This window comes from Typopeltis vanoorti, chromosome 6 (genome assembly GCF_054136105.1).
Source record: "Typopeltis vanoorti isolate ZY-2024b chromosome 6, IOZ_Tvanoo_1.0, whole genome shotgun sequence".
Lineage (NCBI taxonomy): Eukaryota > Metazoa > Arthropoda > Arachnida > Uropygi > Thelyphonidae > Typopeltis > Typopeltis vanoorti.
This window is the reverse complement of record NC_143554.1, coordinates 22,954,737-22,982,176: the sequence shown is the minus strand read 5'-3', so window position 1 is coordinate 22,982,176 and position 27,440 is coordinate 22,954,737. Positions and strand designations below refer to the sequence as shown.

General features: G+C 35.7%; 2 protein-coding genes across 5 annotated transcripts in view; one reads left to right on the top strand and one right to left on the bottom strand.

Moving 5' to 3' along the window:
• LOC150105337 (uncharacterized) overlaps positions 1-27,440 on the top strand; it is a 409,874-nt gene that overhangs the window by 359,910 nt on the left and 22,524 nt on the right. For 3 of the 4 annotated variants that reach the window (XM_090394718.1, XM_090394714.1, XM_090394719.1), the window contains 2 exons: positions 1,514-1,579; positions 19,623-19,788. In XM_090394718.1, the coding sequence (XP_090250844.1) occupies positions 1,514-1,579; positions 19,623-19,667 (111 nt within the window). In that variant the 3' untranslated portion in view covers positions 19,668-19,788. Of the gene's footprint in view, positions 1-1,513; positions 1,580-19,622; positions 19,789-19,913; positions 19,947-27,440 lie in introns of those variants that run through there. The other variant, XM_090394715.1, reaches the window with a different exon arrangement.
• Positions 21,870-27,440, bottom strand: part of LOC150105335 (paired box protein Pax-7-like) — a 186,897-nt gene continuing 181,326 nt past the window's right edge. Inside the window, exon 10 of the mRNA XM_090393932.1 lies at positions 21,870-21,973. Within this exon, the coding sequence (XP_090250058.1) occupies positions 21,870-21,973 (104 nt within the window). The remainder of the gene's footprint in view (positions 21,974-27,440) is intronic.

The following is a 27,440-nucleotide window of genomic DNA, read 5'->3' as shown; positions in this document are numbered from 1 at the left end:
CATATCCATGATCTCTAGTCATTGCCCAAGTGCTTTATTTCTAACACAACTCTTAGATCCATAACTTAAAACTGGTTTAAACACTATCTTGTGTACTGCTAGTTTGGTGTTTTAGCTAATTTCTCTCTTATAAATTTATTCAGCTGGCTGCTACCCACCATACCAGCTTTGCTTTATTTTGTTGTCTGTTTCCAGATTTAAATTGCCATCTTCACTAAAAACTGTGCCTAAATAGCTGAAATATGTTACTTGTTCTATAGGATCTCCATTCAGAATGCAGCTGAAGTTTTCTGTGCCCTTGGCTATTTTTTTAAAGTTTGGCATTTTTATTGCCAATTTTCGTGCCATATTTGTTACAGCTGTTATTCAATTTAGTTAGTGAATCTTGTAGATTTGCACTAGATATGTTTAGGAGTATACAGCATCTAAAGCAAAGAGCTAAGTTTGACATCAATTCTTGTATCAGGCCTATTTTTTCATAATGTGATATTTTTTCATAATGTGATCAACGGCCGTGAGCCCCTTTTATGGGGGAGGCACGGCACCATCTCAATCCTCCCTATTTTTTCCAGGCTCGGGACCAGCATAGCTGAAGAAAATCAGACTTATAGCTGGAGGGATCATCTTAAGTATTCCTGACTGTAATCCATTGCATTCATAGGACTGGTTTGCCTATTCTGGGAGCAAAAACCCCGAGTTTCAGGGTGAACCCCCCCCCCATCTCTGTATGAGACCAGATAAAGGTGCCTCATGTCACAGATGAATTAAACCTGGGTCTTTCTGACCAGAGGGCTTCGTCTATACCGACTGAGCTATGGAGGCTCTATAATGTGATCCATATAGATTGATGAATAAGAGTGGAGATAATGTGCATCCTTGTCTTCCCCCTGATTTTACGTTAAACCATCTTCCTCTATTTCCTTCAATTCTAACTGCTGACTGAAAACTTAAATATAGCCTATGCATTGTATAAGTGAAGTATTTTGAAATGCTTTCCTCTGGGTACCTTGTCATATGCCTTTTCCAGATCTACAAAACTTAAGTACAGATCCTTGTCATATTCCCATGATTTCTCAACTCTTTGTCTTAAAGTGAAAATTTGATCTTAACAATCTCTATTTGGCCTGAATCTGGCTTGTTCTTCTCCAAGTTTCTCTTTGACAATCTTTCTCAACCTCTTTTCAAGTATGCTTACATAAATCTTACCTGGAACACGTTGTAGAAAAATTCCTGTGTGGAGGAGGTTCATAATAAAATTGAAGTGATGTGTCAGTTGTTAGACAAACCTTGCATGAAGCCAAAAAGAGTTATTCCTCATGATATAGAATACTATGCATTCACTAAAGATAAATATGTGCACTCACTTCCATTGACTTTATATGTTAAACCATTTTAAATTGTAAAGGTCACTAAATGTGAATTTTTTAAGAGCACAATGCTGCCTCTCTAGTAATAATATTAATTTTGCATTAAAGTTTATGGCATGATGCTTTTTTTTTTAAATCTGTTCTAGGATAAAGTGAGAAATGGAGGTGTCTTGCCAAGTAAATGTAATTTTGGAGAATCAGCACCAAAAATGGTAAGTATTTTGTTATCATTAAAAATATACTGAGAGAATACTGTTAATATAATTGTATTTTTAAAATTATTTGTTTCTAACTTAGAAACTAATAGCATCTCCGCAGCATGCACTTTCTGGTGGACAGGAGGAAGAGGGGAGATATGATAGACATGATATGACAAATTAGTAAGGGTTGTTATAGGATCAATGCTGGAGAGGTTCTACTGAAAATAGTGGTAAATCAGGGAAGAACCAGAGGTCATCCCTAGAAACTGTATAAAGAGATATTGAAAAGAAACTGTATTGATCAGAAATGTCATCTTCATCTTTGACACACCAGAACTGCTTGTTGTGACTATCACTTGTGCCTTTACAGTAGTAAAGAGTGCAGAAATAAAGCCTGCTGTGCAAAAAAAATTGACTGCATGAAATGTAAGGCAGAACATCCTGCCTACTCCTGAGTCAGGAGTAGACCAGATGGTATCCGGAGAGCTCATCGAAAAGGCAATTCATCGAAAAGGCAATTCATCGAAATGGCAATTCATTGAATGAACAATTCATCGAATGACAATTCGTCACAAATGCAATTCATCGAAAAAACAGTTCACCGAAAATTTAAAATTTTCGAAAATGTTATGAGAAAATTGAACATAACCTGAACCGTGAATAAGGAGATTACGATGCTACTTTCATAGGGAAAAATTATAGAACAATATGGTTCTTATAATCTTTCTTGTCCGATAACTGTTCATGTTTGTTCATGGGACTGATTTGCCTGTTTCTGGAAGCCGAGCCATATCTATATTATGCCTGCTAACTTTAGCAGAACAGGACTGATAAAAATTATGCGTAAATGGGATCCAACTACCCAGGTCTTTCTAACTAAACGGCTTCATTTTTACCGACTGAACTATGCAGGCTTCATTATTATTATGGTTGCTAGTAGTAATATGCGACTTCAATACAGCAATTATTATGCGATGAATTTTACTCAGATTCGCTATTTGAAACTTTTACAAGAAAATGTCGAACCTTTCCAGTTTTCAGTTCAGCTATATTCGGGGCGACAAAGAAATAATGTGTCCAAATTATGTACTGGATTACAAAAACTCTCTGACTTGGCAGAATTAGTATAAGTTGCAGTACAAGAAGCTGTCTGCTTGGTTAAGTTTTTTGCTCTAAATGGATTATTTTACCATAACATTATCGAAAATTTAAAATTTTCGGTGAATTGTTTTTCGATGAATTGTTCATTCGATGAATTTTCCTGTAACCAGACCAGATGTTTCACCATTGCTTCCTGATTCAGGAGGCAAAGGTGAAATTACCTTATGTTGAGACAGTAACAGAAAAACATCTAAAAGGGCATAAATATGTATAACTGCTCCAGCAGTTCGGTTATAACATACCTAATTACTAACCTTGCTTTCTTGACACTAGAGCACATTAATACTATCAGCCATAATACTTCTGAGATAGTTCTAAAAATGATACCACTGATCCCTCTTAGTGAACAAAGAGCTCTACATAAAGAAAAGCTTCCAACACATATCCTGCAGAAAAAATGTTTACCACTAAAATGAAACTAAATGTGTCAGATGACAGGATAAGCATTTTTTTCTGAGAAGATGACAGTAGTTGTCTGTTCTTCTCCATGCAAATAAAAAACACACAGCAGATAAAGTTAAGTCCTCAGACTGTTAGAAATCAAGTAAATCTATAGAGCCAAAAGATTATTATATTCCTACAATGGAAACATCATGAATTTTACTATATTTTCAATGATGTCAAGGTCCTTCTGCAAAAACATAAACTTGTTTGTTGCTGTTTGCAGGAGACATACCTAAAATCCAATGTGGATCCTCACCGTCAGCATTTTACTGTTATTCATATGAACAGAGTTGAATAACCAAACCCATCTTAGCATGTCCAAATTAATATCACTTGCAGAGGTTTTAGCCATTTGTCTCAGTGGGCTTCCTTATTCTATACACATCTTGCTCTTTCTGTAGCAACTATTACTGTAACAAACTACTAACAAATCCCAACTAAAATCCCATAGATACAATGTGTATGTTAAACGAAATTGAGTTATAGAAACTATCCACTATAACAGATTATTCCTGTGGTTCCGTATAAGTTGGTTATAATAAGAGTCAACTAAACTTACCACAAGATCCTCTAGATGCAGAAGACGTTCTCTTCCTCTATATAACTCAGTTACATTATATGCTACTGGTATATGCTTCTAATGCCCTTTGTTAGCTCATTCTACAATTAGGGAATATGACTGGTAAATTGCATGTTTTGCCTTCATGTTAGAGCCAATGAATTTGTACTCTCTCTCTCTCACTCAGGTTAATGGCAGTAATCGCTTAACTATGCTTGCTCTAAAAATAAAATCCTTTGCCTGTTCACTGCATGTGGACCAGCATTACATTCAGTACAGATTGTCATAAAAATGAAATTATTTGAACACTTGGCATTTCAGTAGTCCAAAGTAATCCTAGCCTTTTTTACCTTGGTGAGTTTGTACTCTTCCATGTTTTGGCTCTCACTATTTGTCTCTTGCTCCATTCTCAGTCTACCACGCATTTTTAATGCACATGCAAACACACACACACAGAGAGAGGGTATTATAATTGCCTTCTTCCACTCTGTACTGATTCTGTACCTGATCACATTTACCATTCATAAAGTTTTTTTACCCCCACATATTTGACACTATGAGTCAAGTGTAATACCATCATCAGCAACACAACAGGATTTGATGTCAGTGAGAGAATATATATATAAAGGGCGTCCCAAAATTCATGCAAGATTTAAATTTAGCGCCATTTGTGCGGTAAAGTGTTGCCAACAAGAAAAAAAGACAGCGTGACAGCTGACAGTTCAGGGTTATTAAAAATGGAGTGCTACACGAAAGAACAACGCATTTTCATTGTTGAGCAATATTTTAAAAATAATGAAGGTTTGGCAGCTACAGTTCGCAATTTTCGTACAAAATATGGTCGGAATAGTGATTTAACTTCATCAACTGTGAAAAGATTAATTAAAAAATTCAAGGAAACTGGATCAATTAGTGATCTTATACACTCTGGCCATCCTTCAACAAGTCGTTCAACAGAAAACATCGAAGCAGTTCATGAGAGTGTTGCAGAGAGTCCAGGAACATCAATTCGGCACCGTGGTCTTGAATTGGGCATTTCGAGAAGCTCTCTACAGCGTATTCTCACGAAAGATTTGCATCTTTATGCTTACAAAGTTCAATTGACTCAAGAATTGAAGCCTACTGACCACACACAGCGAAGAGAGTTCGTTGAATGGATTATGGAACAACAACAAGTGGATGCTTATTTTTTGAACAAAATCATCTTCAGCGATGAGGCTCATTTTCATCTTGATGGCTTCGTTAATCGACAAAATTGTCGCATTTGGGGTTCAGAAAATCCACAAGTGATTGTTGAGAAACAAATGCATCCACAACGTGTCACTGTTTGGTGCGGATTTTGGGCTGGAGGCATCATCGGTCCATTCTCCTTCGAAAATTCGGCTGGTAAGGCAATAACAGTTAATGGTGCTCGCTATTGCAACATGATAATCCAGTTTTTTGTGCCTAAATTGCAAGATATGGATGTGGACGACATGTGGTTTCAACAAGACGATGCCACATGCCATACAGCCCAAGAAACAATTCAATTACTGCATGAGTCATTTTCTGGTCGTGTAATTCCCGTTTTGGTGATCAGAATTGGCCACCCAGATCATGTGACTTAACGCCGTTGGACTTTTTTCTTTGGGGTTTTTTGAAGTCTAAGGTTTATACCAACAAGCCCACGACCACCCACGCCTTGAAGGAAGAAATTGAGCGCTGCATCAACGAAATGCAGCCACATTTACGCAAAACGGTCATGGAAAATTTCCACAAAAGAGTGTGTATGTGCCAGCAAAGCCGTGGAGGCCATTTACCCGATATGCTATTCCATGCATAATCCTATACTGTATACTTTATGAATCAATAAGAAATTACAATTTTTAATTAAAAACCTGTGTTTTCTATCAAAATTACTTCTTGCGTGAATTTTGGGACACCCTGTATATATATATATATATATATATATATATATAAGAAGAAAAACTATGGGCACACCAAAGAAAAGAAGAAAAAAAGTGTTTTTAAGCATCTCTACAAGATAAATCTAACAAAGCCAGTTATGACAAAAGTCTAAGAATTGAAACTTGTAACAGAAATAAAACAAGAATTATGGAACTATTCAAAACAGCTCAAACATGATTTCCACACAGAAGCAAATATAGAGATTAATGAGAAACCAGAGAACTGAATTATGCAAATACATAAACATACCTATAATTGAACCAAAATGCCTGGAAGGATATTTTAACAAACTGTATAAGGATAAAGAAAGAATTACTTTGTCTGAAAACTTGAAAGCTAATGGTGTACAAATATTGTCACTAGTATAAAACATTTTATGAAAATTAGAAATAGAAAAACAGCTGGAATAGATAAACATTGAATGAGTTTCAATTCTCTGTTCAATGAGTTTTGTGTATTACAGTGGGGACTGCCTGCCATGTAGTCAAGACTCATTGCAGGCAGTCCCCACTGTCATACAAAAAGCTCATTCAATGTTTCCATGCTTGCCACACTTTCAAGCAGTGGATTCCATGTTGCTAACATTATCTACACAAATAATCTGTTCGTCACTACTTTTTTCCTGTTAGACTTTCCAGGGATTCACTCTTGTTCTACACCATCAGCCCCCCCCCCCCCATTCTATGAAAAATCTCTTCCATATTAATTTGCTAACAACCCCTTACCAACTTATAGGTCTCAGCCCAGTCATATTCCTCTCCCCCATATTTGCCACACCCTGTAAATGGCATTCATTCACTGTCTTCATAACTCATTTTTCCATTTGTCTCTGGATCCCTTCTAATATATCCTCATACCCATGAAAATCAGGTGATCAAATCTGCACACAATCCATACGCAGTCTGATTTCACACAGGAAAGAGTTATTGAAAAGCTTGAATAAGGCCACAGAATTACTAATATTGCCAGAGAGTTGGGAATCTCACATAATGCTGTGTCCAGGATATGGGCAGAATTTCAAACCAGTGTGAGAATGTTCTTGAAAGGGATAGATATGATGGTGCTGGAGTCATTATGTGGGGAGGCATTATGCTTAATGGACACACTGAGCTACAAGTGCTGGAAAAAGGGACTGTGACTGGTGAACAATATTGCAGTGAAGTTTTCAACGTCATGTTCAGTTGTTCCATGATACTATAGGCGAAGAAGTCATTTTTGTGTGTGATAGTGCCACACCACATCATACATAAGCAGTGGAGATACTTCTGGAGACCGAGGATATTAATCGAATCAAGTGGCCAGCACACTTCCCTAAATGCATTGTTGCTCGAAATTCCCCTCCAGAAAACAAGGCAAAACAAAACAAACAAGTCCTTATCCTTTCTCTGAAAGAGTAGTGGGCCAGTTGGTCATGGTACGATGTTGTGAGAGCTGCATTACAGTTCCGGGTGGACATATTCCATACTGAAATGTCTCTCCACATAATTTTCTGCACGCACAGCATTAATTCCTTAACTATGTCTGTAGGAAATTTGTAACTTTTGCCAAAAAATTACTAATTTTATTTGTAACTTTTTATAACAAAAGTTATCAGTATGCCGGCAATAAATTTATGTATACATTTGGCTGTAATCGTGAAATTTTTTCATATACAGGTAAAAATGTAGTTAGTTCTTAGCTTTTGGACACCAGTATAGTAAAGCCCTAAGGTAACTACTAGTTAAACTTTCTAACCTTGATTCCACTTCATGCACGCCCCCCCCCCTCCCAATCTATTTCACCAGCTTCATATCCATTCCCATTTGTTATAACTTCTGTTAATAGATTTCTGTACAGGATTCGATCAAATGCCTTTGCAAATTTCAGCAGTACCATGGCATAATCAGTTTTGTTTATTCAGCTCTGCTGTCACCTTATAAAATTTGAATAAATTACTACAGCAGGATCTACCTTTTACAGAGATGTGCTGACCACCCTAGAGTGTTGTATTTCTATACAACATTCCTGAATTTTGTCTTCAACTACTGCTCCTGAGATACTAATTGGTCTGTAATTTGTTACTTCTGTCTTGGAACTACCTTTATGTAATAGAACTAAGACAGATTTTACAAAGCAATTTCATTAAAGGCACTGCCACTTCTCTTGCACATTCTCATAGCACACAGGCTGACATATCATCCTATCCCACTGCTATATTCACAATGATATTTTTCAACATGCTGAACACCCTGATATACATCTCTGTCACATCACAATTGCAAAATCTCCACCTGGATGATACACCTTTGTAAAATGATCACTGAGCCACTCAACTTTTTCTTTTGCCTTTGTCACCTTCTTACCATCAGCATTGATTAATCCCCCAATTGGCCATGACGTCTGTAGACGTCCAGCTAAATCTGGATACGATTCTGTAACACCTATTGAATGACATGGATATGAAGTGCAATTTTGTCTCACTATTTCATCCATCTCTGCTGGTAGGGAGGTTAATCATCCTGCCTTAGTCATTTTTTCTGTTACTTGTTACATAGAAAAAAAAACCTCTTGGATTTACTTTGACTTGCTTAACTAATTTTTTCTCATAATGTGATTTAGCAGGGAATGCTTAAGGGTCAAAGCTGTATAACCAAGAGGAGACCTCCACATTGCCTTTAAAGGAATGCAGAGAACCGACCAGGGCTTCTGACCTAATGTCTAATCCTCACCTTCTCATGGTGCATCCTGTTAGGTATCTACCTGGATACTGAACAAACGAGGATGGGCTGGCAATTTGGGATTTAGCCAACCAAATTGTATTCGTATTGGCTTAAACCAAAATGCAAAATGATGGTACAACATGACAGACTTTCATGCCGGCTGGGGTGTCTCCCAGTTAAACAAGGACCATGTTGTTTTCACCAAGGAACCAGGGCAAACACAAAAAGTCAGCTACTAGAACAAATCTGAAAACACACCCCAACTCAACATCACCAGAGTTAAAGATCGGTACTATCAACATAAGAAGCCTGAATGGCAAAGAAATGGAGCTAGCTGAGGAATTAGATAAGTACCAGATCGACATAATAGTGGTGACTGAAACAAAAAAGATAAAAACTGGTGAGATCTTTCTGAGCAATAAATACAAACTGTTATATTCAAGCAATGACAATCAAGGAAAAGAAGCAGTAGCCATAACATTCGACACAAAATACGAGGCTAATCTTCTTGAATGGCAGGCAGTCTTAAGCAGAGTGATGTGGGAAAATATGAAAATGGGGAACTGGACAATGAGACTTATTTGTGCCTGTGGTCCCACAGAAGGTTCTACTAAGGTAGAAGTGGAGAAATTTTTTGAGGCTTTAGAGAAAGCAACTGACATAATGAAAAAGGAAAACTGGTGTTCTTGTTGGGGATCTAAATAGCAGAGTAGGAAATGATTGTCAGACATACAAAAATATTTTGGGAAAATTTGGAGAAAAGAGCAAATCTAATAATAATGGGAAATACCTGTTGGATTTCCGCTAAGGACATGGATGGTTATTACTAACACCATGTTTCAACATAAAAATGTGCACAAATTCACATGGAGAGAAGCAGCAAGGAATAAGAAAGGTCTCATTGACTATGTTATTGTCGATAGTGATATTTTCTACACAAAGATTATTGAAGAAAAAATTAAAGAATTTGAGAACAGGAACCAAACCTTGGAGATACAGTGGCAAGCCTTGAAGAAAACCCTGATTGATTCAGCCAGAGAGGCATCTGGTGAGGTTGTCTGCAAGGATAGAAAATCAGGACTCCATGGTGGACACAGGAAGTTAAAGAGGCAGTGAAGGAAAAGAAGAAAGCATATCAAAAGTTCCTGGCAAATAAGTCAGTTTGTGCTCTTAGAGAATACAGAGACAAATGTAAGAAAGCTAAACACTGTGTAAAATTAGCTAAACAAAAGTTATGAGAAGACTTTGGTAAGAACATAGAAAATAAATATTAAGAAGGTGGTAAGATATTTTGGAGATATTCATGGAGGAAAGAGTGTTGTATAAGGAATTAGAGATGATAAAGGTGACATGAAAACTGGAGAAAAAAATATCCTTCAAGTTTGGAGTAAATACTTTGAAAAATTACTAAATGAAACAAGCAGTGATAATAAAGTGGTAAAAAACACTCTGTAGTCAGGAATACATATCCATACTTGAAGTAGAAAAAAAAAGCCATCAAAAGCTTGAAATGTGGAAAAGCAGAAGGAATAGATGATATTCGACTAGAAATGCTTAAGTATGGAGGTATAAAAGTCCTACAGTGGTTGCACTGCATAGTTCAGAAGACCTGGACAGAGGGACGAATTCCTAATGATTGGAGTAGAGCTCTCATAGTACCCATATATAAAAAGGGAAATAAAACTGAATGTGAGAATTGCAGAGGTATATCCCTATTCAATATGCTACAGTTTTATGGTATCAATGGGGCATTATATCAAGCAATACTTTGTCTTTATTTGAGTTGTAAGTCAGCAGTTAGAATTGAAGGAAGTACAGGAAGGTGGTTTAATGTTAAATCTGGTGTGAGACAAGGATGTACCTTATCCTCTCTGTTATTCATTATCTATATGGATCACATTATGAAGGAAAGTGGCATTAAACATGATATCAAAATTGGAGTTGTTAATATCAGCTCTTTGCTTTATGCGAATAATGTTATACTTCTAAATAGTTGACAGCTAAGTTTGGCAAGTGCAAGAAGAATGATTGTTATGGGAGATTTTAACTTCAGTAGTATAAATTGGAGAGAGGAAGATGCATGTAGCAATAGGGGAATGGAATTTCTAGAATTCTTGAGGGACAAATGTCTTAGGCAACATGTAACAGAGGGAACAAGAGGTTGAAAAGTTTTGGATTTGGTTATAGCATCAGAAGAGTTGATAATAACTGAGTTAACGTCTCTCCCACCAGTTGGAGAGAGTGACCATATGGTGTTGACTTGGAAAATGAATAGACATGCAGGAGTATCAAAGAGACGGGAACTTATGTGGAATTATAAGGCAGGTGATTATAATAGTCTTAGACGTCAACTTCGGGAAGTTTCATGGAGGGAGGAATTGGATGGCCGGATATCACCAATGCGTGGGAAATTGTGAAAGATTATTTGTTATCAGCAATGGTAAGTTGTATACCACGAGTGAAGAAGAGGACGCAATTTGGAGTAAAGTGGATGACAAACAATATTAAACAGGAATTGCATGCGAAAAAGAGGCTATGGAAGAGATATAAGGAGACAGGTGAAGAGATGCATGAGGAATATGAGACATAGGCCAGAAGAGTGACTAGTGTGGTAAGGAAAGCGAAACTGGAATATGAGAGGAGATTGGCCCTAAGATCCAAAGAAAATCCTAGGGAATTTTTTAGCTATGTGGCCAGTAGGAGGAGAAATGACTGTGGAAGAATGATATTGTGGGATAAAAATGGGAATAGAGTGATTGATGCAGAGGACATAGTGGAATTGTTCAATGAACACTTTATTGGAGTATTTCATCCTAGAGGAGTCAGTTTTAATGCTAGAGGGATAGGACTGGTTCGAGGTCTGGAGGTACAGGAGGAGAGTGTGTTTCGGATACTGAGTACTCTGGATGTCAGTAAAGCTGTGGGACTGGATGGTATTTCACCACGAGTTTTGAGAGAATGTGCTAGGGAATTGACAGTACCTTTAACGTGGCTTTTCAATGAAAATCTGGCTTTGGCAAAGGTGCCCAGGGAATGGAAGGAAGGTAAGATAGTGCCATTGCATATGGGTGGTAACAGACTGGAAGTGTCTAATTATAGGCCAGTCTGTGTGTCATCAGTAGTTGTTAAGATCTTGGAGAAAGTAGTGAGGGACCGTATACAGCATTGGGCAGATGAGGGTAATGTTATCTGTGAGAATCAACATGGATTTGTGAAAGGACGCTCTTGTTTTAGCAATATGCTAGCCTTTTATAATAAAGTTACAAGAACATTAGATGAGGGAAAGGCATATACTGCAATTTTCTTAGACTTGGCGAAGGCATTTGACAGGGTGCCACATGATAAGCTGATATTTAAGTTGCAGCACATGGGTCTGGATGTCAGATTGGTCAACTGGATTCAGGATTGGCTGTCTGATAGGTATCCGAGAGTTGTGTATGGTGGAGCAGTTTCCAGGAGGCAGAGGGTTACAAGTGGGGTCCCACAGGGCTCAGTACTAGGACCTATATTGTTTAACCTTTATATCAATGACATAGCCAGTGGATTGCAGGGAGATATTCAGTTGTTTGCGGATGATGCGAAGCTGGGAAGGATTATTAGTAATAGTGCAGATGTGGTAGCCCTGCAAGAGGATTTAAATAAGCTAGATAGATGGGCAAATGAATGGGGGTGTCAGTTTAATGCAGCAAAATGTAAAGTCTTGAGGTTTGGGAAACATCGATGGGATGCTGCATACTCTATGGGAGGAGTTATACTGGAGGAAGTAGGGGAGACAAGAGATCTGGGGTTGATGATTGATAGAAACCTGAAGTTTAGGGGACATATTGCAAAGGTGGTGAAGGTAACACAGAGGCTTGCTGCTATTATGAGAAGGACACTGACCTGCAAAGATAAGAGGGTTATCATTCCGTTGTATAAGTCTCTGATCAGACCACACTTGGACTATTGTTCTCAGATTTGGTCCCCAGGATTTGAAGGGGATAAATTAACTGTGGAAAGGATACAAAGACGGATGACAAAGATGGTTTCAGGACTGTACAAGGATAGTTATGAGGATCGGCTGAGAGAATGTGGACTGCAGAGTTTGGTGGATAGAAGAAGGAGAGGTGATATGATTGAGACTTTTAAACTGTTGAGAGGTGGTTACAGGGTTGACACTGGGGAGTTCTTTCGCTTGGTTGATCAGCGAGAAGGAGTGATGACAAGAAGCCATCCCTGGAAGTTACGAAAGGAAACTGTGAGCAAGAGGGTAAGGAGTGGTTTCTTTGTGTGGAGGGTGGTTGAGCTGTGGAATGCATTGCCTGATGGAGTGGTGGGAGCGAGAACGGTCAGTGAGTTTAAAGAGTGGTGTGACAGACTTTGTGTTTCTCAGGGGGGGGGGACCTCCCCTCAATGAGTCTTGACAGACTTTATGTCTTAGGAAGGACCTCCCTCGATGTGTCTTTTGACTCCTTGGAGGCCTGAATAATAATAATAATAATAATAAATAAATCTGCTACAAGTCTGCAAGATTCCCTGACTAAATTGAATAACTCTTGTAATAGATTTGGTATGAAGGTCAGCAATAAAAAGTTAAAGACAATGAAAATAGACCGAATCATTGAAAATGTCAGCTGCATTGTGAATGGAGAACCTATAGAACAAGCAAAACATTTCAGGTACTTAAGCATGATTTTTAGTGAAGATGGTAAATTAAATATGGAATAAGAGAGAGAAATTAGTCGGAACACTAAATTAGCTATATACAAGATAGTGTTCAAACCAGTTTTAATTTATGGATCTGAGAGCTGGGTCAGAAGTAAAACACTTAACCAAAGACTAGAGACTGCAGATATGAGGCTCCTGAGAAAGATTAGGGGCATGAACAGATGGCATCAATGGCAATATCATATTAAAAATGAAGATATTACACAAAGAACTTGACATTGTCAGCATCGAGGAATGCGTTAGCAGAGCTAATGTCAGGTGATATGGTTATTTAAACAGAATCGGCGAGGAAAGATTATCAAAATAAGTGTTCTCTGCCAGGTTGGCAGGAAAACGACCCAGAGGAAGACCAAGATATAGGTGGATTGATACGGTACAAAGTGCCTTGGACGATAGAAATGTAAGATCTGATAATGTTGGAGTCTTGACAAGTAACAGACTGAATTGGAGAAAAATTGTAGATCAAAGCAAAACAATCAGTTCCTTCATTTCTCCCTTCTGCAGGCTAAAAGCTTCACTAACATTTTTGAACTTTTGCACCTGGAAAAAATGCTTTCATCATATTCCCATTAAGACATCTCATTATCATAGAATCTTCATACAATGCACTATCCTTCCTCTCAGTTTCTCACTCTTGAATTCTTTTCCAATCTTCTGTGTACCACATGTTCATTTCTCCAGTTGCTCAAGCTTAAGCTTTGTCCATTGGCATACTATTTCTCTCCTGACCTCTTCATCATCACCATTACTTTAGTCAGATCTTTCATGTCCTCATTCATATCATCCATTATTGCTCACTTCTTTTACTATGTTCACTACAACATTCATTCTTTCATTCTGCTACCTTCCACATGACTAACATTTCTTGTACTCTCTTATGGAGTATTTCCTACAAATATCCTCTCTTCATTCTTGCTTTTGTTTTACAAACCATTCATTATTAGAAATATGTACATGAAAGACACACTACATCACACAAAAATCCCTCATATTGAAATCATCGAATCAGTAATTCGATGCTTATGCCAAGCACAAGTTAACCCATAGTATAAGCACATTAATTTGGATCCTTGGCTTGTGAATAAAGCAGAGAGCACGTCTGGGGGCTTGGTAGAAGGAAAATAATTTCAGCAAAAGTACAGTATATTATAAAAGGTATTGTTGTGTAAACTGTGTATTTATTAATGCAAATAAAATAATTTTTTGAGGTTTTTTCCAACATATACATATATTTATATATGGTATATCATCCGAGTCATTGCTAGAGTCATCTGAAGGATTATAATCATCTTCGGAATCAGAACCAAATAATTCATTCCATTCATCATCGCTCATATTAGCATAAACTTCTAGTTCATCAGTAAGCTTTCTTTTACTGGTCATGGTGTAATTGAAGGTTTTTATTTAGATAATTTTAAATAATTGTAAGACTAGATGCAATAAATCTTACTGCAATGAATGCTGAACGTCACTGACTCTGAACTCAAGTTACACAGTCATCAGCACATGTAAGATATAGGTGGGGGGGTGATACAAGATTTCTCGTAGTTGGCATATGAAACAAAATTCTGACTGATAAGCCAGCTACGAGATAACTCGTACTGACCTTGTAGAAGTGAAAGTGCCTGGCATGTGGTAACAAACTATGCCTGAGAAGCGTGGCAGCGAACGTGTTAACAATAAAGATTTATCTTAATGACATGTGCAATGCAGCTGCACAAAGGATAATGCTCAATCACAGGCAGCACAAAGTCTTTTATACAATTCCTAAAACTTGTTTATTGTTTGTGCTCTCACCATCCTCCATGCAAAAAAAAAACACTTCTCATCCTCTTGCTTACTACTTCCTTTTGCAACTCCCAGGTGCAGTCCTTGCTCCTTTCCTTTGCTCTGTTATACATCATCATTGTAGAAGGTGAACTCTTTTTGTTAATCAAAATTAGCGCTTGTTTAATGAATCATGAGCATTATGTTTTACTCATTTTTAATAATATTTCATGTGGATTTCATTGGATACTCAGTGTTTGTTGAGAATTCAAACTTGAGCATAGGTGATGCTGATGTCATATTTCTTCTGGAAGATGAAAATAGACTTTAAACTTAAATGAATGAGTAACTTTTTAACACTAAAACATGCACAGGTGTAGGTCAGTGTAATGTAGTTGGAAGAGATTTGGAATGCTGAGGTGATAGTGAGACTGCATTATTGCTATGAGAGGTGAGTAAGAGAACTAGAGATAAGGAAATGGTTGTACTACTGTGTAAGACATTGAAGAACAGTTCTCACTTTACAGTTTCCATTGTAAAGTGAGAACTGAAGAGGAACAGAGTCAGAACTCTGAATTATGTTATGGGGTGAAGCTGAGGATATGTAAATTGCTGAGTTTACTAGACAGGCAGAAAATATATGATAATAGTTAGTAAGAGGATTTTACAGGGATTGCACAGAAGATTTATACATAGGGTAGAAAACGAGACTATCCCTGGAAGTTTTATAAAAGTGTGGTAAAGATGAGATTGAGAAGTAGAACTTTTACAAGGAGAGTGGTGGGTTTGTGCTGTGCTGTAAATAAGTTTGAGATTCAGTATGATAGATATGTTAGTTTGAGTGAAATCTTCCACGATGTGTCTGACTCTATAGGGTTGTGTTGTTATGCAACACCTCCAGAGAGTCCAATGACTAATTGCAGGAGGGCACTTCTCATAACCAGCTATCAGTTGTCCACTAATAGTATTCTCATCTGTTAATCATGTGCATTCTCTGGCTAATTTGCCTGCATGTGAGGTGAAAAAAACTGAGTTTCCAGGAGATAAAACCCTGCTACATCCATGAGGTAACCTAAATCGTCTTCATTTGAAAAAACCCACAAAGATTCCTCTTTTCATGGTGAGAGTTGAATTCAGATCCCAGTCGAAGGCTGCAATGTCCTGTTTTTCCAAATGCACTACGGAAGTTTTGTTATAATATCAATAACAAATTTAAAGCATGTGTTTTTGCATTTTGAACTCATAAGTATTTTATTCTGGTAAATTTTGATGGTAAATGTACACTTAATCTGATTTGTTGGACAAACACTTAGCTTCTAGTTGTTGTTGTTGATTTAGGATCACACGTAGACCCACACTTAACCATGTAGGCATTTGAAACCAAGAATCCTACTAAATAGGTTGGCTACTCCTTATGTCTGTAGATGTGTGTGTTTACAGGACTGGTTTGCTTGTTCTGGGGCAGTGAAAGAACTTCCTACCTCTGTCTGAGACAGGCTAACTCATCTTTAGTGTAAGAGACCAGATAAAGGTTCCTCACATCATGGACAGGAATCAAACCCAAGTCTATACTGAATGAGCTACGGAGGCTCTAGAACCTATTAAAGGGGGGAAAGCCCACAATCTTTTCTTTTTGTATATGTTATATAGCTGCATTTATTTTAAAAAGAAAAGGAAAAACTGCTACAACAGTGCTCCATAAATCTGATTATTGTGGAATCTCAGGAGATAAACAGCTATATTTATGAATAAAGGAATGAATTCATTCTCAACATCTGCATTGAGTTTGTCCTTAGGAGGATATCAACAGTACATACGAAGGGGTGGGGGCTGGAAACTTCTGATAAACACTTAGAACAAAAATGATATAACCACAAGAAAGAACTTACTACTAGTAGCAGTTATGAAGGTAACTTATGTTCTTTCTTGTGATTATATCAATTGCTTTAATATCATTTTTGTTCTAAGTGTTTATCAGAACTTTCCAGCCCCACCCCCATCTCTCGTACAATAGGGAAAACACTGCTTAAGGCTTAATTCTTACTGTTAAAAAACTGTATTATGCAAGTGATTTATGAAGATGATCAGACCAAAGATCATCACTGAATGAAGTCCAGTTAAAAACATGAATGGGTTCCTGTAAGTAGCCAAATTGGAATGTCAATGTTAAACTAACTGGAAAACTTAAGAGATGGGAATTAGTAAAACAAGTTCGAGGAAATGGAAAAATTGTAACAGGTATCTTTATCTGTTTTGAGGCAAAGAGCACACAAGATGAAGTTGTTTAAAAAAAAATATTGCCAAAAGTATTTTTAAATATTGGTTGTAATTGACAAAATCATAGGAAAATGGAATTAAACTGCATATAGTGAATTTTTATTTAAAATAGTAAATTAAATATGTAAATAGACAACAAAATGAGCAAAGGTGGTGTGGTAGGAAGTCAACTGAATAATTTATAACAAATAAGAGGGAAATTGATGAAAACCAGTGGCGGCCAGTGAAAATTTTAAGTGGGGTGCTGCATATACAAAAAAAAAAAAAAAATTTCTTAATCAGTAATGAATTTATTAATAAATAAATTTGCATGTTAAAAATATTTCATCCTCGCCATGAACAAACACCAATAATAAAAATTTCGTATCAATAGCAATGAGAAGCGCAAATGAATATCGGCGTTAGATTTGTTTCATGTAATGATAATTGAAAATATATAATTCTTTTCATATTTTCAACAGTGATGCTCGTCATAATTCAGCTTTGTATCTATAATAAATAATTATGTTATTTTAATAAAATAAGATTTACAAAAAATAGTTCACCACAAACACGCACCAATAATAAACATTTCATATCTCACAGAAATAACGCGCGCAAGCTTATGATACACTGCCCAAGAGGCAGTGTATCTAATGACGTAATGTGCAATGACAAGCGGAAACGAATATCGGTGTTAGATCGCAGAGCATTTGTTTTATAATCTAAAGCATTAATCAAACAATTCCAATTATTAACAATTCAATCAATGTCAAAACATAAGCTGTAACCTTTAACATGTTGTATTGTATTTATATAATGTTGTAAGCATTGTTATTATTTATAAACACAAACAAAATTAAAATTTTTCATTTTTTTTCCTTGGGATCACAGTGCTTATGTATGGGCCGCCACTGATCAAAACACTAAACCAATTTCAGCTATGAGATAGGTTAGAAATAAAACATTGATCAAAGACTGAGGCCATAGATAGAGATTAGGGGAGTGAACAGATGACATCAATGGCAGTATCACATTAAAAATGAGGATATTAGTTAAAAACTTGACAACATTAGCATTCACGAATGTATTGGTGGTAAGATAAATTTAGTTTAATCCTTTATCCCAGTGAGAGCAAACAAAGTTTGTGCCTTTTTCAGGTGTAAACTTTGTTTGCTCTCACTGGGATAAAGTATTAAACTAAATTTATCATAGTCTAACCTAGTGAAAAATAAACTTTCAGCGTATTGGTGGTAAGGTCACTGAGACAGAATGGGAGAGGAAAGGCTAGCAAAATAAGTATCTGCCACCACAAAAATAGTGGTGGATTAATACAGTAAGAAGTGCTATAAAAGACAAGAATATATAAAATTTAATAATATTATTAGTCATGTTGAAAGTTTATTTTTCACTTGGTTAGACTATAATAAATTTAGTTTAATCCTTTATCCAAGTGTGAGCAAACAGAGTTTGCGCCTGAAAGTATCTTCAGGACTGGGGTAAGGTGGTACAACACTGGACAACTCGTTGCAAAGGTCGAGCAAGCTAACATCACTCCTATCTCAGTATCTCCCATAATGCAAAACACTCCTTGCGGACAAGTTGCCCGGTGTTGTACCTTATCCCAGTCCTGAAGATACTTTCAGGTGCAAACTTTGTTTGCTCACACTTCGATAAAGGATTAAACTAAATTTATTATAGTCTAACCAAGTGAAAAATAAACTTTCAACATCTTTCTCTAAATCCAGAGTAATTTAATAAAAAGGTGGCAACTCCTATAGGTAGAGATGACCTTGCTAATGTTTCTGCCTGGTATCTCCACTTGAGCCTGGCTCCCACTGAAGAGACTTCAATAAAGGTTGAAAGTAGTCTGTGTAGTGGCCCTTCCCTTAATGCAAAGAATTATACATGTCCACAAGGAGATGTGTTTTGCATTATGGGAGATACTGAGATAGGAGTGATGTTCGCTTGCTCCACCTTTGCAACGAGTTGCCCGGTGTTGTACCACCTTACTCCACTCCTGAAGATACTTTCAGGTGCAAACTTTGTTTGCTCACACTTGGATAAAGGATTAAACTAAATTTATTATTATTAGTCATGGTGGATAACAATTTGGAGAGAAGTTGGTAATTGTTTCATGTAGCATTGTCATAATATCATGTACAGTCCATAAGGGGGTATGTATCTGGAATTTGATGATGATGATTAAACTGCATAAATGATTGATATGCATTTAAGCCTTTATTGAGGACTTTAGTAGGATGTTTATTCTATCCAAATAGAATATAAATAATGTATCACTGATATCAGAAGACCAAGTTTGGTGCATTACACATATAGCTTTACAGCTAATTGCAGATGTTACCTATTAAAATATCCAGATTCTCTAAATAATTCTTTAACAAAAAAAAACAGTTTTGAATACTTTTAGTCTGGTAAGTTACAGTGATATTTCATGTATAGTGAATTTTTGCAACTATTAAAAAAAACTCCTCTTGAAAAATTATACTGATAGGTATCTAGTACAAAGAAGATGAGGTCTAAAATTGGATTAAGATGATTCCTTCCTTCCTTTCTAAGGAAACAAGCCACTTGAATCTCCAGATTTTTCTAGTCATATTTTAAATTTTTATTACCTGTGATTTCAGAAACCTAGTTCAGTGAATCTCATTATTTTGTGAAAAAAACATGTAATTGTGATACTGAGAATAAATAACAGTTTTGCAATTGCAAGTCATTTTATTAATAAAAATAAGTGTGTACATAAAATCACTCTTTTAGGAAAATATTACATTTTACATTACAGACTACACTTTCTTGAACAGAAGATACACCAGAGGTATTAGGTTGTTGCTCTCAGGATGTATAGTAAATATATAGATTCCACTGTCTGTTCTTTAACTTGCTTAATCATGTAATAAAACAAGAAAATGATTACTTAGCAGTTTGTCTTAACATGTTCTGAGTGGGAAACTGCTCTTTTTTTCAGGAAGTAAAAATTATAACAGTAGTATCAATAAGAGACCATTGTGGTAAAAGGGTGCACCTTTGGAAAGAAAGAGCAGGCACATATTATTTTTGCTGATCTGGTTGGACCAGTGGTTAGCATATTTGCTCTCCAGCCAAAAGAATAGGATTGAATCCTGCCATGGGCATGGAATGTTTGTGAAAATACTAGTGGTGATGGTGGATATGGTGCCCTCCCTTGATGAGTCACATAATAATAATTCGCAAAAGAAAGGGCACAAATCTAAAAATCAGAAATATATGAAGACGACCTGATCTTGTTTATACAATGCTCGGTTTTTCTTCCTGTGGTGGGTGATAAACATCTGATAAGCTGAAACCATGTATTTCCTTCTCTCTGTCCACTCTCTGATGTTCCCAAGATTAATATATATTTTAGAAGACGACGATTTATTTTATGCAGGATAATGCTCTTTTCCGAAATTACCAATGACATTATGCTCAGCAAAACCAAGATAAAGTCACATTGTATACAGATATAGTATATTTTCTTAGAATTTCTTCTTGAACAGAAGGTAGATAATAATATCCAGTAAAACAAAACACTGTCATTGATTAATATTAAATAAAAATTTTAGTAGAAACAGAAAAAAGCTACTCTAACAATCATGTAAAGATAGCATGAATTCCATTCAAACTCTAACCTTATGATTAATTCAAAAACTAATACTGTTAAAAGGAATTAAACAAAATGTTTAATATATAACTTACAGTAGTGGATTGCTCATGCAATGTAATGTTTGCAAATATGCTTATCTATCATAATTCTTAGTCTTGGAAAAAAAAAAAAAAAGAGTAAAGGGAACTCATAACAGCAAGTAATTATTGTTTGCTTGTATAATTACATAATTAAGCTATTCAAAAATACAATAATATGTGTCACGGACAGTGAGTAATGTCTTTAAACCTTCTCAGCAAAATATTTTTGTGTTTCATTCCTAACTACAGGTCATAAACTCTGTTATTACATACTGTGTGCACTACAGTGTATTTAAGACCATAACACGTGCATGAATATTAGTCTTACCAAATGAACATGTTTAAATTAAAAAAACTCTACTAATTTCTATTATATACTGTTAAAAATACTTCTCTAACAGCAGTAATCATGCTCTCTAAATGACTTGTAAATACCAAGTGCAATAGACAAAACACAACATTACAGTTCAATCATACTTAAAAAGGATGGAATATGTCAATTGGCTTCACTGGAAAAGTATCAAATTATTATATGAATTTAACTGATATATTAGGCACAATTTGCTAAGAGTGATATGCAGAATATTAACAAAAACTTGAAATAGTTTTATAAAATTATCTAGAGTTCTTATGAATTTCAAAAGTACATTACATCTTTATTCTTTTATAGAATTAATATTCTGATGATTAGTTATCAGGATAAAAGTTCATCATCACATGAGGAATTTGATGATTTAAAACCATTACTGGCATGATTTTTAAGTATCTTTGCTAAAAATAAAAAAAAAATTATCCAGATTGCTCTTGTTCTGAAAAAAAATAGTACTTTAATTTTAGAACAAAATGTTTTCTCTGGTTTTTAAAAAAAAATAAAATTAACTTTTCAATAAATATTTATCTTAAATTCATTAAATGGCTTCAGCAGCCTTTTGAAGATTTAACATAATTAAAAAAAAGATATTCAGCTGTCCTTTGTCCTTCACATAAAATGATATACACATTCTATAATTTAAGGATGTAAGTGTAATCTGGTTTATCAGAAAAGGCCAAGTGCTGCAGCATGTTCTCGGGATTTCTGTCGAAGATTTGCTAAAACATTAGAAGACATATCAAATTCTTTGCACATCTGGCTGGAATTTGCTGAAAAGAAAAGAGAAAAATTACTTTAAGCAGAAATGTTTTGGATAATGAGCATTATTTATATAATCATAAAGTATATTTCTGTTTAAACTGGTGTGATTACATACAGTATTCCTCATTTATCTGTTTATATAAAATTTGCTTTAACATTAGAAGACATAAAATTCTATGCATGTCAGGGTGAGGAGGAATTACTAAGCAATCCTTTGTGGGAAACTGATCTATCAACTTAAGTACTTGAAGTAATATTCATGCTAGAAAAAGTTCTGAAGATACTCAGAGCTAACCAGGTTGGTTGAGTGGTTAACATACCAGCTCTTCAACCAAGATACTGTGGGTTTGAGTCCACTATAGGCATAGATGGTGAGAGATAAATTTCAATGTCCAGCCTGAGACCACCACCCCATTTCTTGTAGGTCCAAAGTGGCTTGAAAAAGAACAAGTTTGAAACTGCTGTCAGTAAAAAACATGGAAATGAACAACAATCATATATAGTGTATTTCTGTATAATATAACCATGCTGCTACATGGTTATAAACAGCTTATTACTGCTATTTATGACATCTCCTGTTTCAAAATGTTTTGTAATTTTTTCCTACTGAAAACAGAACATCAAAAAAATAAAGATTGTAAGCCTGCTGACATGATATTGACAGATAAGCTGAGAAGGGCCATTATTGCTAATAGTCAATGCATAGCTTTGCATGAGAAATAACATGGAATGAGTTCGATGGATGAAAGGATTTTATGTAAAGGTCATTGTTTGCATTTCAGTCAATTTGGAGTGAGATGTCTTCGGAAAGTATTCTTCGGTGAAAATACTGCCTTGTTTGCTGTGAAAGCAAAACAGCAGTCCACGAGTGCAACCTGTGGACATGAAGAAAGGGGGGAATCCATAGTCTTGCACTACTTTGGCCTCTACTTCAGCAAGATGGGTAGTCCTGGATAGCCCAGCCAGGATCAGTCTGCTAGCAGGTCTGCTGTCCAGGGTCAATAAGTAATGCAGTAAGTCTCTCACCTCATAATATGGGGTCAGGACCAAAGGCTTGCTGTAATACTCTAAGAATACAGAGAAAAAAATGTAAAAAAGTGAAGCACTGTGTAAAACTAGCTAAACAAAAGTCCTGGGAAGACTTTAATAAGAACAGAGAATATATATATACGAGGATGGTCTGGAAAGTTCTCGGACTAACAATGCAAAAACGAATTTATAATTTCAAAATTATTTTTATTTTTCAACATAATCTCCCTTAAGACTAATATATTTATTCTAGTGATGCTCCATTATCCCTATAGTGGTTCTCAGTAAGATCAGCAAAATACCCCTCTATCTTACACACCTCTTGATTTGAAGAAAAATGCTGACCAGCAAGGAAGAGATGGATAGAAGTCAGAGGGAGCCAAATCTGGGAAATGGGGGGGGGGATGTTCCAATAATTCCAATAATTAATTTTCCCATTGCCAAAACACTTTTGTGGGTAGGTGCATTGTCCTGATGAAAGATTATTTTTTTCTTCTGCAAATAGGGTCTTTTGTCACCTAGTCTGGTTAAAAGATCAGAATAATATTCCCTGGTTACTGTTTTAACCTTTTCAAGATAATTAATAAACAAAATGCCTTTAGCATCCCAAAACACTGATGCCATGACCTTTTCTGCTGATGGAACCGACTTTGTCTTCTTTGGTGCTTAACAACGGCTTCTGTCCACTGTTTTGACTGCTATTTGGATTCTGGTGTGTGATGATGAATCCAAGTCTCATCCATGGTAATAAATCGACGCACAAAATCAGTTTTATTTTTGTTAAAACGCTCCAAGCACTGTTCGGAGATTTTCATGTGAGTGCATTTTTGATTTGCTGTGAGCAAGCATGGCACTCATCTTACACAAAGCTTTTTCATATGCAATTCTTCATGCAAAATATATCCTACACATTTTTTTTGAAATGCCTATGGTCTCAGCAATTTCACGCACTTGGACTCGTCGGTCATCCAATACCATATCGTGCACTTGATCAATGATTTCTGGTGTTGTTACGCTTTTTGTATGTTCTTCATGTGGATCATCTTTAAGGCTGGTATGGCACGTTTAAACTCAGCAGCCCGTTTCTTAATTGTCAAAAACTAAGGAGAAGAGTGCCCATAAACTTTTATGAACTTCGAATAAATTTCTTTTGGAGTTAAACCTTCCTTTACAAAGAATTTTATAACTGCACAGTACTCATTTTTCTAACCAAGTGAAAAATAATTTAATAAAAAGGTGGCACACCATTTGGCAACTCCTATAGGTAGAGATGACCTTGCTAATGCTTCTGCCTGGTATCTCCACTTGGGCCTGGCTCCCACTGAAGAGACCTCGATAAAGGTCAAAACTAGTCTGGGTAGTGGCCCTTCCCTTAATGCATAACATTATACATATCTGCAAGGAGATGTGTTTTGCATTATGGGAGATACTGAGATAGGAGTGATGTTAGCTTGCTACACCTTTGCAATGAGTTGCCCGGTGTTGTATTACCTTACTCCAGTCCTGAAGATACTTTCATGCGCAAACTTTGTTTGCTCTCACTTGGATAAAGGATTAAACTAAATTTATTATAGTCAAACCAAGTGAAAAATAAACTTTCAACATCTGCACAGTACTCAATTTTATCCATTTCAAGGGATACAAGACAACACTTTTGCTTCAGACAGCTGTATAAAACAAACTGCTTGATGGAATGACTTGCAATTCCACATGGATGCTTATGACAGATGTACCAACTTAGAAAAATAAATAAATCATGCCGATAGTGTTGCCATCTATAGTCAAGGCCAGGAACTTTTCAGACCACCAGCGTATATTAGGAAGGTGCAAAAATATACTGGAGGCTACTGAAAAAACTTAGAAATAGAGGAAAAAGTACTGTAAAAGGAATCAGAGATGATAAAGGGGACATGAAAACTGAAGATATTCTAGATGTTTCAAGCAATTACCTTGAAAGATTGCTAAATGAAGCAAACAGTTACAGCATGTTGGTAGAAAGCATTCAGCAGGAATGCAATCGGGAATACATATCAATATTTGAAGTAGAAAACAAAAGCCATCAAAAAAATCTGAAATGTGTTGAGGCAGCTGGAGTAGGTGCGAAAATATACTGGAGGCTACTGAAAAAACTTAGAAATGGAGGAAAAAGTACTGTAAAAGGAATCAGAGATGGTAAAGGGGACATGAAAACTGAAGATATTCTAGATGTTTCAAGTAATTACCTTGAAGGATTGCTAAATGAAGCAAGCAGTTACAGCATGTTGGTAGAAAGCATTCAGCAGGAATGCAATCAGGAATACATATCAATATTTGAAGTAGAAAACAAAAGCCATCAAAAAAATCTGAAATGTGTTAAGGCAGCTGGAGTAGATATTTGACCAAAAAAAAATCAAATAATGAAGATATAAGTTTCACAGTGCTGCACTTGCCTAATTCAGAAGGCATGGTCAGAGGTGGAATTCCAGATGATTCAAGTAAAGCCCCCCCAATGGTACCCATCTATAAAAAAGAGAAACAAAATTATAAAAGAATTTCGCTACTGAATGTTCCTGGTAAGATTGATGTACATATACATGAGAAACAGCTAAGAAAAATAGTGGAAGGGAAGCTTGGAAAAGAACAAGCTGGATTCAAGCCAAATAGAAGTTGTGAGGATCAAATTTTCACTTTAAGACAAATAGTGAAAAAGTCATGGGGAATCTGTATTTTAGTTTTGTATGTATGGCAAAGGCATATGACAAAAAAGCAGTTCAAAACATTATATTGTGTAAAGGTGTATATCAAGCAATACTTATTATGAGTTATAAGTCAGCGGTTAGAATTGAAGGAGGTACAGAAAGATGGTTTGATGTTAAATCAGGTGTGAAACAATAGTGTATATGATCAGGTATTAAACCTGATATAAAAATTAGATGTGTTAATCTGAGCTATTTACTTTATACAGATGATGTTATACTTCTGAATAAATGCTGTGATAAATTTGGTATGAAAATTAGCAATGAAAAGGCAAAAACAATGAAAACATCAATTGCATTCTGAATGGAGAACCTAGAGAACAAGTAAAACATTTCAGCTATTTGGGCACAATCATTAGTGAAGATGACAAATTAAATGTGGAAATAGATGGCAGAATTAGCAAAGTTGAAATGTTAGGAAGCCAAGTGAATAAATTTGTATGGAATAAGAGAGAAATTTGTCAAAACACTAAACTAGATATATATGCAAGACCAATTCAAAACCAATTTTAATTTATGGATCTGAGGGCTGGGCTAGAAATAAAGCACTTGTTCAAAGACTGCAGACCACAGATATGAGAATTTAGGAGTAAACAGATGGCATCAATGGCAGTATCATATTAAAAATGAGGATATTAGGAAATAATTTGATATTGTTAGCATTCAATGGGAAAGTCCAATCACTTTAACAAAATGGGAGAAGAAAGGTTAGCAAAACAAGTGTTCTTTGTTGGAATGGTAGGAAAAAGAGTGGAATACCAAGATCCAGGTAACTTGATACAGTAAAAAGTGCCTTAGAAGACAGAAATATAAGATCTGATAATATTGGAGTCTTAACAAATTAATTTGGAGAAAAATTGTCAATAGGAAGTTAGTAATGATGTAACTTTTGTTGTTTATTATTTATAATATCACCTGATGGAATTTGATGATAATGATAAAAATTCTTGGACCTTTCTCCCTGTAACACTCAAGGCTAGCAACCAGCACCCACTTTAGGACTTCAGGCTTCTAGTATAATATTTTCTACTTATTGTTTGCATGTCATTATACTTTTATATTGTATCCTAGAATGTCTCTGTGATAGAACTGAAATTATAAAATCTATGTTAAATTATTTTTTTGTTCTGTTTTCATTCCTTTAAACTAAATTATGACCTCCACAATAGTTGTACAATTAAGCTAAGCTGTCAAAAATAAATGAAATTTTACTGAAATACAAACAATATCACCAACTATTACATTTATCTTTCCCTGAGATGTTCTCCAACAGCCTACCTGTACATTATAATGACAATATTCAATAAATATGTTATAATTTTTTGAAACGCTGAATTATCATTAGAATAAAGAGATCGCATTCGTAAATAAGGAAAATTAATTTCTTAAGAGACAACTATCTTAAGCAGCATGTAAAGGAGGGCACATGAGGATCGAGAATTTTAGATCTGATCCGTGGATGTCCAATAAACAGATAATGAAGGGAACTCACAAATAAATACCTAACAGCATCAACGTGTGAATGTATTCCAAATACCCAAAAAAGGCACGTGTAAAATGGATTAATGAGATGCTTAAGCATGAAATCTGGAAGAAGGTAATTTGGAGGCAGTACAGGATGAATAATAGTAATAATCAGTTACATGAAGAGTATAAAATCAAGCCAGAAGAGTGACTCAGTTAGTAAGGAAAACAAAAGTGCAGTATGCAC